The 17,198-nt window shown below is 45.3% G+C and overlaps 1 protein-coding gene across 1 annotated transcript in view; it reads right to left on the bottom strand.

Moving 5' to 3' along the window:
• LOC121551462 (periplakin) overlaps positions 1-4,738 on the bottom strand; it is a 30,957-nt gene extending 26,219 nt beyond the window's left edge. Inside the window, exon 1 of the mRNA XM_045218290.1 lies at positions 4,519-4,738. Coding sequence (XP_045074225.1) covers positions 4,519-4,571 — 53 coding nt within the window. The 5' untranslated portion in view covers positions 4,572-4,738. The remainder of the gene's footprint in view (positions 1-4,518) is intronic.
• Positions 4,739-17,198: the final 12,460 nt, after the last annotated feature.

The following is a 17,198-nucleotide window of genomic DNA, read 5'->3' as shown; positions in this document are numbered from 1 at the left end:
TCTTACGACACTGTCATAGCAATAAGACGGCTGGGTAGCCTAGCGGTTAAGAGCATTGGGCCAGTAACCGAAAAGTCGCTGGTTCGAATCCCCGAGCTGGCTATGTGAAAACTCTGTCGACGTGCCCTTGAACAAGGCACTCAACCCTAATTGCTCCTGTAAGTCACTCCGAATAACTAAAATGTAAATAATATGCAAATTAGTCCTATGTTGATTTGTATCTGTCATGAGATGTGAAGTTTGCATTCATCATATGATGTGCTGTTACCATATGGTGTGATAACTTCCGGCATATGAACCTTAGTTTACGGCATTACAATTCCACTAACAAACATGTTGAGTATGCATACAGTACATCACATGTTTGGATGGCCTGGAGAGGTGGGCCTCTGGTCTGCAGTTTGTATTAGAAGGATGCTAACAAACATTGTTCCAATATGTTCTGTTTTCAACCACACTTCCTCATCTATTCTCTCTCTCTGTTGTTTAATTCTGAAACTGGCAGCTAAACATCTCTCTGAATAAGGAGTAAAGTCATTTCCAAGGAAAGGGAGAGAGGGACAAATTGAAACCAGGAGGTAAGTGAGTCATTGAGGGTATGGAGGGAGGACTGAGATCCAGATGAACTTCCCAGCAACCAAGGCCCAGATCAGATGAACCCTTCCTAGACCCCCAACTCCTTCAAATGTGAACTTCCCAGCAACCAAGGCCCAGATCAGATCCATTAGGGTCCCTAGATCCTTCAGTATTAATGAATAGATCTGTGAAGGGGTCGGAGCTAAAGGAAGGTACTAGGAACCTAAATGGAACTGGGCTCATGTGTCCATTGTGTGCCATCTGTCAAGGGTGTGTTCAGAAAGGTGAAACGGTTACAGAATAGAGCTACTGTTCACTAGCCTCCAGCTGATAGGAGAAACATGTCTGCTCTAGTACTTCTCTCTGCAAAGCTCTGATGAGTTTCAACCAGAGGAGTTAACCCCAAATACTCTGCTTCGGAACTCACTGGTGTCATGCTTCTATGTGATTGGGCCATACAGGTGTCACGCTTGTTTGTGATTGGTCCATACAGTTGTCACGCTTGTTTGTGATTGGAAAATGCCCGTTTTAGATCGACCAAAACATAATAACAAAATAACAAGCACACCTGGCTGCAACAGACCTCTATTAGATGTACTGTATGAGACAATCTTCTGTTCTAACCCTGGCAGACAGACAGACAGACAGTAGGCCTCATCCTCACCTGCAGGGCTGTAGACGGTGTGTGTGTGTCTGTCTGTCTGTCTGTCTGTCTGTCTGTCTGTGTGTGTGTCTGTCTGTCTGTGTGTGTGTGTGTGTGTGTGTGAATCCCTTTAGCCCAGCAGCTCCTCTCTGTTCTACCTGTTGTAACAGGTACCTGTTCTGTTCCTTTGAAGCTCTCCTTCCCCAACAACTACCTGGGATTAACACACACTAAGATATTCACCTGCACCAACCAGAACCACACCAACCAGAACCACACCAATCAGAACCACACCTGCACCAACCAGAACCACACCAACCAGAACCACACCTGCACCAACCAGAACCACACCAACCAGAACCACACCAACCAGAACCACACCAATCAGAACCACACCTGCACCAACCAGAACCACACCAACCAGAACCACACCTGCACCAACCAGAACAAACCAAAACCTATAAAAGCAACGCAACAGCACACAATGGTGAGGGTGGGGCTGCTGTCGCGTCGCTAAGATTCCATTGCACCTCCCATCTCTCTACCAGCGTCGGGTAAAAGCGGAAGAGATGCTGAGTTATAACTTGTTACATAAGACAGAACATACGGTCGTCACATGACGCTGATAGTATTCTATCATTTCTACCATAGTATTTCTACCATAGTATTTCTACCATAGTATTTCTACCATAGTATTTCTACCATAGTATTTCTACCATATTATTTCTACCATAGTATTTCTACCATAGTATTTCTACCATAGTATTTCTACCATAGTATTTCTACCATAGTATTTCTACCATATTATTTCTACCATATTATTTCTACCATAGTATTTCTACCATAGTATTTCTACCATAGTATTTCTACCATAGTATTTCTACCATAGTATTTCTACCATAGTATTTCTACCATAGTATTTCTACCATAGTATTTCTACCATAGTATTTCTACCATAGTATTTCTACCATAGTATTTCTACCATAGTATTTCTACCATAGTATTTCTACCATAGTATTTCTACCATAGTATTTCTACCATAGTATTTCTACCATAGTATTTCTACCATAGTATTTCTACCATAGGGGAGTGATGTAGACTCGCTGCACCTCTATTCAATCAATAACTCTTATATCCTCCCACCTAGGCTGAGTCATTCTCATATTCCATTCTGACTCCAATCAAGACTTATTGAATATCCCTAAGATCACCAATATTTTTTAAAACATTTTTAGTCATTTAGCAGAATTTAGCAGACGCTCTTATCCAGAGCGACTTACAGGAGCAATTAGGGTTAAGTGCCTTGCTCAAGGACAGATTTTTCACCTAGTCGGCACCTAGTCGGCTCGGGGATTAGAACCAGCAACCTTTCGGTTACTGGCACAACGCTCTTAACCACCTGACTCCCACTAACACTAAATAATGCATGAGTAATAAGTCATTATTTCAAAGGGTCTTGAAACCCAGAAGTTGTGATGTGCTGACCAACATTAAACCACTGCCCCCAGAAGTTGTGATGTGCTGACCAACATTAAACCACTGCCCCCAGAAGTTGTGATGTGCTGACCAACATTAAACCACTGCCCCCAGAAGTTGTGATGTGCTGACCAACATTAAACCACTGCCCCCAGAAGTTGTGATGTGCTGACCAACATTAAACCACTGCCCCCAGAAGTTGTGATGCAGTCTACAGGGTCCACATTGCTTTAATCTTAGGCTGATACAGTTAAGACAGTTTGTGACCCACATCTAATAAAATCAATAGGGTTGCAAAATTCTGGGAAGTAATACATTCCCTGGTTTTCCAGAAATCCTGGTTGGAGGACTGATTCCCTCCTGATTACGGAAACCCTCCAACCGGTATTTTGGGAAAACCATGGAGCGCATGCGCACACGCACACACACACACACGCGCGTGCGCACGCACACACACAGCACACACAATGTGTGTGGTTTTCATTATTCCAACATGGTGTCTGACTCATATGTTGAAACATAAAAGCTCCATCCACTAACTAGAAACTGTTTTAAAGCTAGCTAGGCCTTTCCTTCGATATGGGACAAGATACATTCCCTTCCTTCCTGAAGTCAGAGATGAGCCGTCCATTAAGGCTTTGTCCCCAATGGCACCCTATTCCCAAAAGGGCTTTGGTCTAAAGTAGTGCACTAATTAGGGAATAGGGTGCCATTTGGGATGCACTCTGTCCCAGAGCCATACATTTACATAGATAACCATTGGAAACAGATTAGCTAGCTAACCTCTCATGTTCCAAGCCAAAGGAGTGATGTTATTACTAGGTGGCCCTGACTCTATCCTCCCCCTCCTCCCCCTCCTCCCCTCCCGCCTCTCCTCCCCTCCTCCTCCTCCTCCTCCTCCTCCCCTCGATGAGTGACAACCTGCATGCTCTGTGCTCTCTCTGTTCAGAGACACTGGCGACATCTCAAATGGAAACCTATTCCCTATATAGGGCACTACTTTAGACCAGGGCCCATAGGGGTGTAGTGTGCCATTTGGGATGCATTCACTGACCGCATGAACTGATAGTGAAAAGTGACAGCTGAAAATGTAGATATTGTGGATAAGGATTTGGGGATTTTTTGGGGCAGCTTGTCTCCAATCACATACACTATTCACAGGTAGGAGTGCATGTTTAAACACCTCACTATAGTATTATATAAGAAGATATGTATATTGTTCATAAGAACAAAGACATATGATTGGATTCAATCAAAAATATTTTTTCAGATACAGTAGCCTAATATTTTACTATATTTTGGCAAAAAATGAGGTCAATACTTTCTTGAAGTGAAAAGTAGTTTAACAGGGCTGGGTTGAAGTCCATCACCATCTCTTCTCCCACTCTACCCCGAAAGCAAAAGTTCTCAAACCAGTTACTGCCGTTAGCATGCAGCCACACCCTCGAGTCAAGTTAAAAGGACATTCAATACATAAGCTAAGGCTACACAAACAATATAATTACAAGCAATTTTCCAGAGTTGTATAAACTTTGGAATATGACTTAACCCTTATGCAACGTGGCTTAATTTATTCTATGACATAGTGCTACAATGTCCCAGGATCGTCGTCAAGTTATAATATACGCGTTATCATAAACGATCATAAATAGAATCCTGAAACATTCTGACAGCAGGAGTGTCATTTATCAACTTGTCAAACTTCCAACTTGACTTTATCTTTCGTCATGCGACATTAAAAGAAACTTGCACAGTGATTACAAAGTTATAAATCGCTATCTATAACCACCAAGATAACTTTCAACATAGAAACAACTACTCACTTTTTCGTTGGCGTGATGGTCACGCTATTCTTCGAGGGTTTTTTCTTGAACATTTTGAAAGCGGGACGACTCGGATTCTTCTCCCGTAAACACCTGTCTCTTCTTCTGCTTCTCTCTGTGAAGATATCCCGTAGCGAGAGGCGAGGCTTCTTTCTGAGTTCTCTGGTATGTTCTCTCTCCTCCTCGGACAAGTAGGTATGTTCCAGTACGCTCCACAGACAAATGGAAATGTCAAATTATGAGATTCGGCGACGCCCACTAGCGCTAATTCCTTCCAGCAGTCAGCGCAGGCAAAACCGAGCTCTAGTAAAGGAGGGGGTGGACTGTGGATTCCTCCCTGTATGTGGTGCATACCTGTCACCTATGAACGCGTGGGCGGGGCTGCTTTTATTCTTACAGGTGGATACCGCACCTTTTACGCCTGGACATTGCTACTATGTTATCAACATATTGCCATTTGCTCAGATGAAAATGCAACTATCATTTAAAGAACATGAGTAGCTAAGTTAATGATCAAGTAAGTGTTTGAGAGAGCAGTCAAAGCAGTGTTCCAAAGCGAAACTATGACATTGTTGTTACAGGTCACATTGACACATATTGGTTACAGGTTACAGGTCAGGCTGTAATACATTGACACATGTTGGACCAGTTCACCATTATCAGAAGTAGTGTATGTTATGATAAAGTGTTACAGTGTTGACCATGGTTCTGAGGAGGAGGGGTGTAGTTGGACAATGACAGGGTGGCTACACTGTAACCATGGAGACAGAACAGTGTACATTACTCCTCTCTCAGCTATGGAATCCTCGACGACAAGGATACTCCCTTGGGGTGTGTGTGTGTGTTTGTTTGGGGGAGGGAGTGACTCTTCAAAAGGACAGCACTGGCAGAGCCAGTCTGACCTGCCGCTGCCTCCTGTGTGAGTGTGACAGTGATATGACTCAAGTTTCAGGAGTCTTCTCAGCCTAACTAGGCCATGTGTGTCTTATTGACCCAGAGAGACAGACAGACAGGCAGACAGACAGGAGTTCAGTGTAATTGAGATGACAGATCAGACAGACAGACAGGAGTTCAGTGTAATTGAGATGACAGAACAGACAGACAGACAGACAGACAGACAGACAGACAGACAGACAGACAGACAGACAGGAGATCAGTGTAATTGAGATGACAGAACAGACAGACAGACAGACAGACAGACAGGAGATCAGTGTAATTGAGATGACAGAACAGACAGACAGACAGACAGACAGGCAGACAGGCAGACAGGCAGACAGGCAGGCAGACAGACAGACAGACAGACAGACAGACAGGCAGACAGGCAGACAGGAGATCAGTGTAATTGAGATGACAGATCAGACAGACAGACAGACAGACAGGAGGTCAGTGTAATTGAGATGACAGAACAGACAGACAGACAGACAGAGAGAGAGAGAGAGAGCGGGAGAGCGAGAGAGAGAGACAGACAGACAGACAGACAGACAGGCAGGCAGACAGACAGGAGTTCAGTGTAATTGAGATGACAGAACAGACAGACAGACAGACAGACAGACAGGAGTTCAGTCTAAGGTAGTGCACTACAAAGGGAATAGGGTGCCATTTGAGATGCAACCACTGTGTACACTGTCATGTCTGCAGCCTGTGATTATACAGTGGGGAAAAAAAGTATTTAGTCAGCCACCAATTGTGCAAGTTCTCCCACTTAAAAAGATGAGAGAGGCCTGTAAATTTCATCATATGTACATGTCAACTATGACAGACAAATTGAGATTTTTTTTTCCAGAAAATCACATTGTAGGATTTTTTATGAATTTATTTGCAAATTATGGTGGAAAATAAGTATTTGGTCAATAACAAAAGTTTCTCAATACTTTGTTATATACCCTTTGTTGGCAATGACACAGGTCAAACGTTTTCTGTAAGTCTTCACACACTGTTGCTGGTATTTTGGCCCATTCCTCCATGCAGATCTCCTCTAGAGCAGTGATGTTTTGGGGCTGTCGCTGGGCAACACAGACTTTCAACTCCCTCCAAAGATTTTCTATGGGGTTGAGATCTGGAGACTGGCTAGGCCACTCCAGGACCTTGAAATGCTTCTTATGAAGCCACTCCTTCGTTGCCCGGGCGGTGTGTTTGGGATCATTGTCATGCTGAAAGACCCAGCCACGTTTCTGCTTCAATGCCCTTGCTGATGGAAGGAGGTTTTCACTCAAAATCTCACGATACATGGACCCATTCATTCTTTCCTTTACATGGATCAGTCGTCCTGGTCCCTATGCAGAAAAACAGCCCCAAAGCATGATGTTTCCACCCCCATGCTTCACAGTAGGTATGGTGTTCTTTGGATGCAACTCAGCATTCTTTGTCCTCCAAACACGACGAGTTGAGTTTTTACCAAAAAGTTCTATTTTGGTTTCATCTGACCATATGACATTCTCCCAATCCTCTTCTGGATCATCCAAATGCACTCTAGCAAACTTCAGACGGGCCTGGACATGTACTGGCTTAAGCAGGGGGACACGTCTGGCACTGCAGGATTTGAGTCCCTGGCGGCGTAGTGTGTTACTGATGGTAGGCTTTGTTACTTTGGTCCCAGCTCTCTGCAGGTCATTCACTAGGTCCCCCCGTGTGGTTCTGGGATTTTTGCTCACCGTTCTTGTGATCATTTTGACCCCACGGGGTGAGATCTCGCGTGGAGCCCCAGATCGAGGGAGATTATCAGTGGTCTTGTATGTCTTCCATTTCCTAATAATTGCTCCCACAGTTGATTTCTTCAAACCAAGCTGCTTACCTATTGTAGATTCAGTCTTCCTAGCCTGGTGCAGGTCTACAATTTTGTTTCTGGTGTCCTTTGACAGCTCTTTGGTCTTGGCCATAGTGGAGTGGAGTGTGACTGTTTGAGGTTGTGGACAGGTGTCTTTTATACTGATAACAAGTTCAAACAGGTGCCATTAATACAGGTAACGAGTGGAGGACAGAGGATCCTCTTAAATAAGAAGTTACAGGTCTGTGAGAGCCAGAAATCTTGCTTGTTTGTAGGTGACCAAATACTTATTTTCCACCATAATTTGCAAATAAATTCATAAAAAATCCTACAATGTGATCTTCTGGATTTTTTTTTCTAAATTTGTCTGTCATAGTTGACGTGTACCTATGATGAAAATTACAGGCCTCTCTCATCTTTTTAAGTGGGAGAACTTGCACAATTGGTGGCTGACTAAATACTTTTTTTCCCCCACTGTATGCAGTGCTGCTCTGTTCCCTGGCCTCCAGCCGTGTGTGTGTGTGTGTGTGTGTGTGTCTGTGTGTGTGTGTGTATGTATGTGTGAGTGTGTGTGTGTGTGTGTGTGTGGGTGCGTGTGTGTCTGTGTCTGTGTCTGTGTGTGTGTGTCTGTGTGTGTGTGTGTGTGTGTGTGTGTGTGTGTGTGTGTGTGTGTGTGTGTGCTGTGGACAGGACGCACCACTATCTGCTGAAAGGAAGAGCCAGAGGAAACACGGTCACAACCAGAACCAATTAGTCATCGGGACATGTGTCTGTGTGTCTGTGTCTGTATCTGTGTGTCTGTGTGTCTGTGTCTGTATCTGTGTGTCTGTGTCTGTGTGACTGTGTATTTGTGTCTGTGTGACTGGGACTGTGTGACTGTGACTGTGTCTGTGTGACTGTGACTGTGTGACTGTGATTGTGTGACTGTGTCTGTGTGACTGTGACTGTGTGACTGTGTCTGTGTGACTGTGACTATGTGTCTGTGTCTGTGTATGTGTGACTGTGTGAGTGTGACTCTGTGACTGTGACTGTGTGAGTGTGACTCTGTGACTGTGACTGTGTGACTGCGTCTGTGTGACTCTGTGACTGTGTGACTGCGTCTGTGTGACTGTGTGACTGTGACTGTGTGACTGTGACTGTGTGTCTGCGTCTGTGTGACTGTGACTGTGACTGTGACCACAGGAAAAAGGGAGAAAGAGAAAGTGCTTGTGTTAATGTTCAGGTGTAGGGAAGTGTGTGTGAGGCTGTGTGTGTTCAGATGGATGGAAACTTAACAGCATGTTGTTGAGTTATACTCTCTCCCCCATCCCAGACCCCATCAGTCTTGCTGAATGTAATGTCAACAGCACCACCATTGTTCCCTGCATCAGGTGTCAGATGGACATGTCAGTGCTGGCTGCTGGCAGAGATAACGGTGACATGTCAGGGCTGGCTGCTGGCAGAGATAACGGTGACATGTCAGGGCTGGCTGCTGGCAGAGATAACGGTGACATGTCAGTGCTGGCTGCTGGCAGAGATAACGGTGACATGTCAGGGCTGGCTGCTGGCAGAGATAACGGTGACATGTCAGTGCTGGCTGCTGGCAGAGATAACGATGACATGTCAGTGCTGGCTGCTGGCAGAGATAACGGTGACATGTTGTTAGATTAATTTGGATTTTAAGTATAATGACTGAAGGATTTCACCCCAAATACAGTATAAATGTTAGAATTATCATGTAGTGTTAAACCACTAACAGAGGGGGCGGGACTAAACATTCAAGGGGGAAGGCGGAAACTGTTTAGAAAACCCACCTAAAGGTGGGAGGAGTCAAGTTCAGGAGGTATAAAATCGTATGTTTGGGTCTTTGGCCCCAGAGCTCTCCATGAATAAATATACAGATAAATACTTGTGGGTTGTGGACCTTGAATCATTGATGATTAAAACCAGAGCCTTACAACCTCTGGTAATGATTCAAGCTTAGGTTGAATTAGAGATAGAAATTCACATGACACATGTCAGTGCTGGCTGCTGGCAGAGATAACGGTGACATGTCAGTGCTGGCTGCTGGCAGAGATAACGGTGACATGTCAGTGCTGGCTGCTGGCAGAGATAACGGTGACATGTCAGTGCTGGCTGCTGGCAGAGATAACGGTGACATGTCAGTGCTGGATGCTGGCAGAGATAACGGTGACATGTCAGTGCTGGCTGCTGGCAGAGATAACGGTGACATGTCAGTGCTGGCTGCTGACAGAGATAACGGTGACATGTCAGTGCTGGCTGCTGGTAGAGATAACGGTGACATGTCAGTGCTGGCTGCTGGCAGAGATAACGGTGACATGTCAGTGCTGGCTGCTGGCAGAGATAACGGTGACATGTCAGTGCTGGCTGCTGGCAGAGATAACGGTGACATGTCAGTGCTGGCTGCTGGCAGAGATAACGGTGACATGTCAGTGCTGGATGCTGGCAGAGATAACGGTGACATGTCAGTGCTGGCTGCTGGCAGAGATAACGGTGACATGTCAGTGCTGGCTGCTGACAGAGATAACGGTGACATGTCAGTGCTGGCTGCTGGTAGAGATAACGGTGACATGTCAGTGCTGGCTGCTGGCAGAGATAACGGTGACATGTCAGTGCTGGCTGCTGGCAGAGATAACGGTGACATGTCAGTGCTGGCTGCTGGCAGAGATAACTGTGACATGTCAGTGCTGGCTGCTGGCAGAGATAACGGTGACATGTCAGTGCTGGCTGCTGGCAGAGATAACGGTGACATGTGAGTGCTGGCTGCTGGCAGAGATAACGGTGACATGTCAGTGCTGGCTGCTGACAGAGATAACGGTGACATGTCAGTGCTGGCTGCTGGCAGAGATAACGGTGACATGTCAGGGCTGGCTGCTGGCAGAGATAACGTGACATGTCAGTGCTGGCTGCTGGCAGAGATAACGGTGACATGTCAGTGCTGGCTGCTGGCAGAGATAACGGTGACATGTCAGTGCTGGCTGCTGGCAGAGATAACGATGACATGTCAGTGCTGGCTGCTGGCAGAGATAACGGTGACATGTTGTTAGATTAATTTGGATTTTAAGTATAATGACTGAAGGATTTCACCCCAAATACAGTATAAATGTTAGAATTATCATGTAGTGTTAAACCACTAACAGAGGGGGCGGGACTAAACATTCAAGGGGGAAGGCGGAAACTGTTTAGAAAACCCACCTAAAGGTGGGAGGAGTCAAGTTCAGGAGGTATAAAATCGTATGTTTGGGTCTTTGGCCCCAGAGCTCTCCATGAATAAATATACAGATAAATACTTGTGGGTTGTGGACCTTGAATCATTGATGATTAAAACCAGAGCCTTACAACCTCTGGTAATGATTCAAGCTTAGGTTGAATTAGAGATAGAAATTCACATGACACATGTCAGTGCTGGCTGCTGGCAGAGATAACGGTGACATGTCAGTGCTGGCTGCTGGCAGAGATAACGGTGACATGTCAGTGCTGGCTGCTGGCAGAGATAACGGTGACATGTCAGTGCTGGCTGCTGGCAGAGATAACGGTGACATGTCAGTGCTGGATGCTGGCAGAGATAACGGTGACATGTCAGTGCTGGCTGCTGGCAGAGATAACGGTGACATGTCAGTGCTGGCTGCTGACAGAGATAACGGTGACATGTCAGTGCTGGCTGCTGGTAGAGATAACGGTGACATGTCAGTGCTGGCTGCTGGCAGAGATAACGGTGACATGTCAGTGCTGGCTGCTGGCAGAGATAACGGTGACATGTCAGTGCTGGCTGCTGGCAGAGATAACGGTGACATGTCAGTGCTGGCTGCTGGCAGAGATAACGGTGACATGTCAGTGCTGGATGCTGGCAGAGATAACGGTGACATGTCAGTGCTGGCTGCTGGCAGAGATAACGGTGACATGTCAGTGCTGGCTGCTGACAGAGATAACGGTGACATGTCAGTGCTGGCTGCTGGTAGAGATAACGGTGACATGTCAGTGCTGGCTGCTGGCAGAGATAACGGTGACATGTCAGTGCTGGCTGCTGGCAGAGATAACGGTGACATGTCAGTGCTGGCTGCTGGCAGAGATAACTGTGACATGTCAGTGCTGGCTGCTGGCAGAGATAACGGTGACATGTCAGTGCTGGCTGCTGGCAGAGATAACGGTGACATGTGAGTGCTGGCTGCTGGCAGAGATAACGGTGACATGTCAGTGCTGGCTGCTGACAGAGATAACGGTGACATGTCAGTGCTGGCTGCTGGCAGAGATAACGGTGACATGTCAGGGCTGGCTGCTGGCAGAGATAACGTGACATGTCAGTGCTGGCTGCTGGCAGAGATAACGGTGACATGTCAGTGCTGGCTGCTGGCAGAGATAACGGTGACATGTCAGTGCTGGCTGCTGGCAGAGATAACGGTGACATGTCAGTGCTGGCTGCTGGCAGAGATAACGGTGACATGTCAGTGCTGGCTGCTGGCAGAGATAACGGTGACATGTCAGGGCTGGCTGCTGGCAGAGATAACGGTAATAGGACACAACACAAAGAGGTCATCCTTTTCTGAACCGCCCAGACGCTGCTTTCAAAACATTAGAGGTGAACTTGTCCCACAGAATGACATTCAGTAAGTAAAGCCTAGTAGTTCTGTGTCAGTGTGTTTGTTGATATATTTTGTGTGTGTGTGTGTGTGTGTGTGTGTGTGTGTGTACGTGTGTGTACGTGTGTGTGTGTGTGTGTGTGTGTGTGTGTGTACGTGTGTGTACGTGTGTGTGTGTGTGTACGTGTGTGTGTGTGTGTGTGTGTGTGTACGTGTGTGTGTGTGTGTGTACGTGTGTGTGTGTGTGTGTGTGTGTGTGTGTACGTGTGTGTGTGTGTGTGTACGTGTGTGTTGTGGGTTGTCAGAGTTCCTGTGTTTGAACTATTATGTCCCTCTCTATCCAGAGAAGTCTCCTTATATAGTAGGTTGACGCCCAAAGGTCACGACCTATACCCTCTGACCCCTAGAGCAAGCTCAAGTTCCTTTGTCAGGCTGTCCGACCGTGTGTTTGTGTGTGTGTAGAGTCTTGATTGTGTGGGTACAGTGCCTTGCAAAAGTATTCATCCCCCTTAGCGTTTTTCCTATTTTGTTGCATTACAACCTGTAATTTAAATGGATTTTTATTTGGATTTCATGTAATGGACATACACAAAATAGTCAAAATTGGTGAAGTGAAATGAAAAAAATAACTTTAGCCCCTAAATAAGATCTGGTGCAACCAATTACCTTCAGAAGTAACATAATTAGTTAAATAAAGTCCACCTGTGTGCAATCTAAGTGTCACATGATCTCAGTATATATACACCTGTGCTGAAGGGCCCCAGAGTCTGCAACACCACTAAGCAAGGGGCACCACCAAGCAAGCGGCACCATGAAGACCAAGGAGCTCTCCAAACAAGTCAGAGACAAAGTTGTGGAGAAGTACCCATCAGGGTTGGGTTATAAAAAAATATCAGAAACTTTGAACATCCCACAGAGCACCATTAAATCCATTATTAATAAATGGAAAGAATATGGCATCACAACAAACCTGCCAAGAGAGGGCCGCCCACCAAAACTCACGGACCAGGCAAGGAGGGCATTAATCAGAGAGGCAACAAAGAGACCAAAGATAACCCTGAAGGAGCTGCAAAGCTCCACAGCGGAGATTGGAGTATCTGTCCATAGGACCACTTTAAGCCGTACACGCCACAGACCTGGGCTTTACAGAAGAGTGGCCAGAAAAAGCCATTGCTTAAAGAAAAAAATAAGCAAACACGTTTGGTGTTCGCCAAAAGGCATGTGGGAGACTCCCCAAACATATGGAAGAAGGTACTCTGGTCAGATGAGACTAAAATTGAGCTTTTTGGCCATCAAGGAAAACGCTATGTCTGGCGCAAACACAACACCTCTCATCACCCCGAGAATACCATCCCCACAGTGAAGCATGGTGGTGGCAGCATCATGCTGTGGGGATGTTTTTCATCGGCAGGGACTGGGAAACTGGTCAAAATTGAAGGAATGATGGATGCCGCTAAATACAGGGAAATTCTTGAGGGAAACCTGTTTCAGTCTTCCAGAGATTTGAGACTGGGACGGAGGTTCACCTTCCAGCAGGACAATGACCCTAAGCATACTGCTAAAGCAAAAATCGAGTGGTTTAATGGAAAACATTTAAATGTCTTGGAATGGCCTAGTCAAAGCCCAGACCTCAATCCAATTGAGAATCTGTGGTATGACTCAAAGATTGCTGTACACCAGCGGAACCCATCCAACTTGAAGGAGCTGGAGCAGTTTTGCCTTGAAGAATGGGCAAAAATCCCAGTGGCTAGATGTGCCAAGCTTATAGAGACATACCCCAAGATACTTGCAGCTGTAATGGCTGCAAAAGGTGGCTCTACAAAGTATTGACTTTGGGGGGGTGAATAGTTATGCACGCTCAAGTTTTCCGTTTTTTTGTATTATTTCTTGTTTGTTTCACAATAAAACATATTTTGCATCTTCAAAGTGGTAGGCATGTTGTGTAAATCAAATAATAATAATAATAATAATATGCCATTTAGCAGACACTTTTATCCAAAGCGACATGTGTGCATACATTTTTACGTATGGGTGGTCCCGGGGATCGAACCCACAACCCTGGCGTTACAAGCGCCATGCTCTACCAATTGAGCTACAGAGGAGAAATGATACAAAATCCCCAAAAAATCTATTTTAATTCCAGGTTGTAAGGCAACAGAATAGGAAAAATGCCAAGGGGGGTGAATACTTTCGCAAGCCACTGTAGGTGAGACAACCACATATCACAGTCATAGTAAGTACATTTCTCTCAATTAAGTAGCTACCAGGAAGTCAGTGCTAGTAAGGGGAAAAAGTTGAAAAATAGAAATAGTGACACAAGGAATAAATACACAGTGAAAAATTAATAACAATAAAGAGTACAAATGACATGGCTATATACAGGAAGTAGAATATAACATGGCTATATACAGGAAGTAGAATATAACATGACTATATACAGGAAGTAGAATATAACATAACTATATACAGGAAGTAGAATATAACATGACTATATACAGGAAGTAGAATAGAACATGGCTATATACAGGAAGTAGAATATAACATGACTATATACAGGAAGTAGAATATAACATGACTATATACAGGAAGTAGAATATAACATGGCTATATACAGGAAGTAGAATATAACATGACTATATACAGGAAGTAGAATATAACATGACTATATACAGGAAGTAGAATATAACATGGCTATATACAGGAAGTAGAATATAACATGGCTATATACAGTACCAGTACCAGTACTGAGTCGATGTGCAGGGGTGTGAGGTAATAACATGGCTATATACTATATACAGGGACTACCAGTACCGAGTCGATGTGCAGGGGTGCGAGATAACTGATGTAGCTATGTACTGTACATATACAGTGCCTTCGGAAAGTATTCAGACCCCTTGACTTTTTCCACATTTTGTTACGTTACAGCCTTATTCTAAAATTGATTAAATTGTTTTGTTTTTTTCATTAATCTAAACACAATACCCCATAATTACAAAGCAAAAATAGGTTTTTAGAAATGTTTGCAAATGTATAAAATAAAAAACAGAAATAGTACATTTACATAAGTATTCAGATCCTTTACTCAGTACTTTGTTGAAGCACCTTTGGCAGCGATTATAGCCTCGAGTCTTCTTGGGTATGACGCTACAAGCTTGGCACACCTGTATTTGGGGAGTTTCCCCCATTCTTCTCCGCAGATCCTCTCAAGCTCTGTCAGGTTGGATGGGGAGCGTCGCTGCACAGCTATTTTCAGGTCTCTCCAGAGATGTTTGATCGGGTTCAAGTCAAGGCTCTGGCTGGGCCACTCAAGGACATTCAGAGACTTGTCCCGAAGCCACTCCTGCATTGTCTTGGCTGTGTGCTTAGGGTCGTTGTCCTGTTGGAAGGTGAACCTTCTCCCCAGTTTGAGGTCCTGAGCGCTCTGGAGCAGGTTTTCATCAAGGATCTCTCTGTACTTTGCTCCGTTCATCTTTCCCTCGATCCTGATTAGTCTCTCAGTCCCTACCGCTGAAAAACATCCCCACAGCATGATGCTGCCACCACCATGCTTCACCGTAGGGATGGTGCCAGGTTTCCTCTAGGCGTGTTGCTTGACATTCAGGCCAAAGAGTTCAATCTTGGTTTCATCAGACCAGAGAATCTTGTTTCTCATGGTCTGAGAGTCCTTTGGTGCCTTTTGGCAAACTCCAAGTGGGCTGTCATGTGCTTTTAACTGAGGAGTGGCTTCCATCTGGCCACTCTACCATAAAGGCCTAATTGGTGGAGTGCTGCAGAGATTGTCCTTCTGGAAGGTTCTCTAGAGCTCTGTCAGAGTGACCATCGGGTTCTTGGTCACCTCCCTGACCAAGGCCCTTTTCCCCCGATTCCTTTTAAGAATGATGGAGGCTACTGTGTTCTTGGGGACCTTCAATGCTGCAGATCTGTGCCTCGACACAATCCTGTCTCAGAGCTCTACAGACAATTCCTTCAACCTCATGGCTTGGTTTTTGCTCTGACATGCACTGTCAACTGTGGGACCTTATATAGACAGGTGTGTGCCTTTCTAAATCATGACCAATCAATTGAATTTACCACAGGTGGACTCCAATCAAGTTGTATAAACATCTCAAGGATGGCAATTGAAACAGGATGCACCTGAGCTCAATTTCGAGTCTCATAGCAAAGGGTCTGAATACTTATGTAAATCGAAAACCTGTTTTTGCTTTGTCATTATGGGGAATTGTGGGGAATTGGGTGTAGATTGATGAGAAAAAAACAACAATTTAATCAATTTTAGAATAAGGCTGTAACGTAACAAAATGTGGAAAAAGTCAAGGGGTCTGAATACTTTCCGAATGCACTGTATAGGTAGGGGTAAAGTGACTAGGCAACAGGAAAGATAATAGACAGTAGCAGCAGCAGATGTTGTGAGTGTGAAAGTGTGTGTGTGTGTGTGTGTGTGTGTGTGTGTATCTGTCTGTGTGTGTGTGCATGGTATGTGTGTGTGTGTGTGTGTGTGTGTGTGTGTGTGTGTGTGTGTGTTGTATGTGTGTGTTGGGGGTGTCAGTGTAAGCATGTGTGAGTGTGTGGGTAGAGTCCAGTGTGTTCAAGAGTCCAGTGCGTTCAGTTCAAGAGAGTTAGTGCAAAAAAGGGTCAATGCAGATAGTCTGGGTAGCTATTGGTTAACTATTTAACTAACTATTTAGCATTCTTATGGCTTGGGAGTAGAAGCTGTTCAGGGTCCTGTTGGTTCCAGACTTGGTGCATCGGTACCGCTTGCTGTGAGGTAGCAGAGAGAACAGTCTATGACTTGGGTGACTTTGACACTTTTTTCTTCCTCTGACACCGCCTGGTGTAGAGGTCCTTTACTGGGCCGTACGCACTACCCTCTGTAGCGCCGTGCGGTCGGAAACCAAGCAGTTGCTATACTAAGCGGTGATGCAGCCAGTCAAGATGCTCTTGATGGTGCAGCTATAGAACTTTTGGAGGATCTGAGGGCCCATGCCAAATCTTTTCAGCCTCCCGAGGGGGAAGAGGCGTTGTCGTGCCTCTCTCTCTCTGTCTCTCTCTGTCTCTCTCTCTCTCTCTCTCTCTCTCTCTCTCTCTCTGTCTCTGTCTCTCTCTCTCTCTCTCTCTCTCTCTCTCTCTCTCTGTCTCTCTCTGTCTCTCTCTCTCTCTCTCTCTTTCTTGCTCTCTGTCTCTCTGTCTCTCTTTCTCTCTCTATCTGTCTTGCTCTCTCTCTCTCTGTCTCTCTCTCTCTCTCTCTCTCTCTCTCTCTCTCTCTCTCTCTCTCTCTCTCTCTCTCTCTCTCTCTCTCTCTCTCTCTCTCTCTCTCTCTCTCTCTCTTTCTCTAGGGAGAT

This window comes from Coregonus clupeaformis, unplaced genomic scaffold (genome assembly GCF_020615455.1).
Source record: "Coregonus clupeaformis isolate EN_2021a unplaced genomic scaffold, ASM2061545v1 scaf1482, whole genome shotgun sequence".
Classification (NCBI taxonomy): domain Eukaryota; kingdom Metazoa; phylum Chordata; class Actinopteri; order Salmoniformes; family Salmonidae; genus Coregonus; species Coregonus clupeaformis.
Note: the sequence above shows the minus strand (reverse complement) of the source record. Positions and strands in the feature narration are given on the sequence as shown.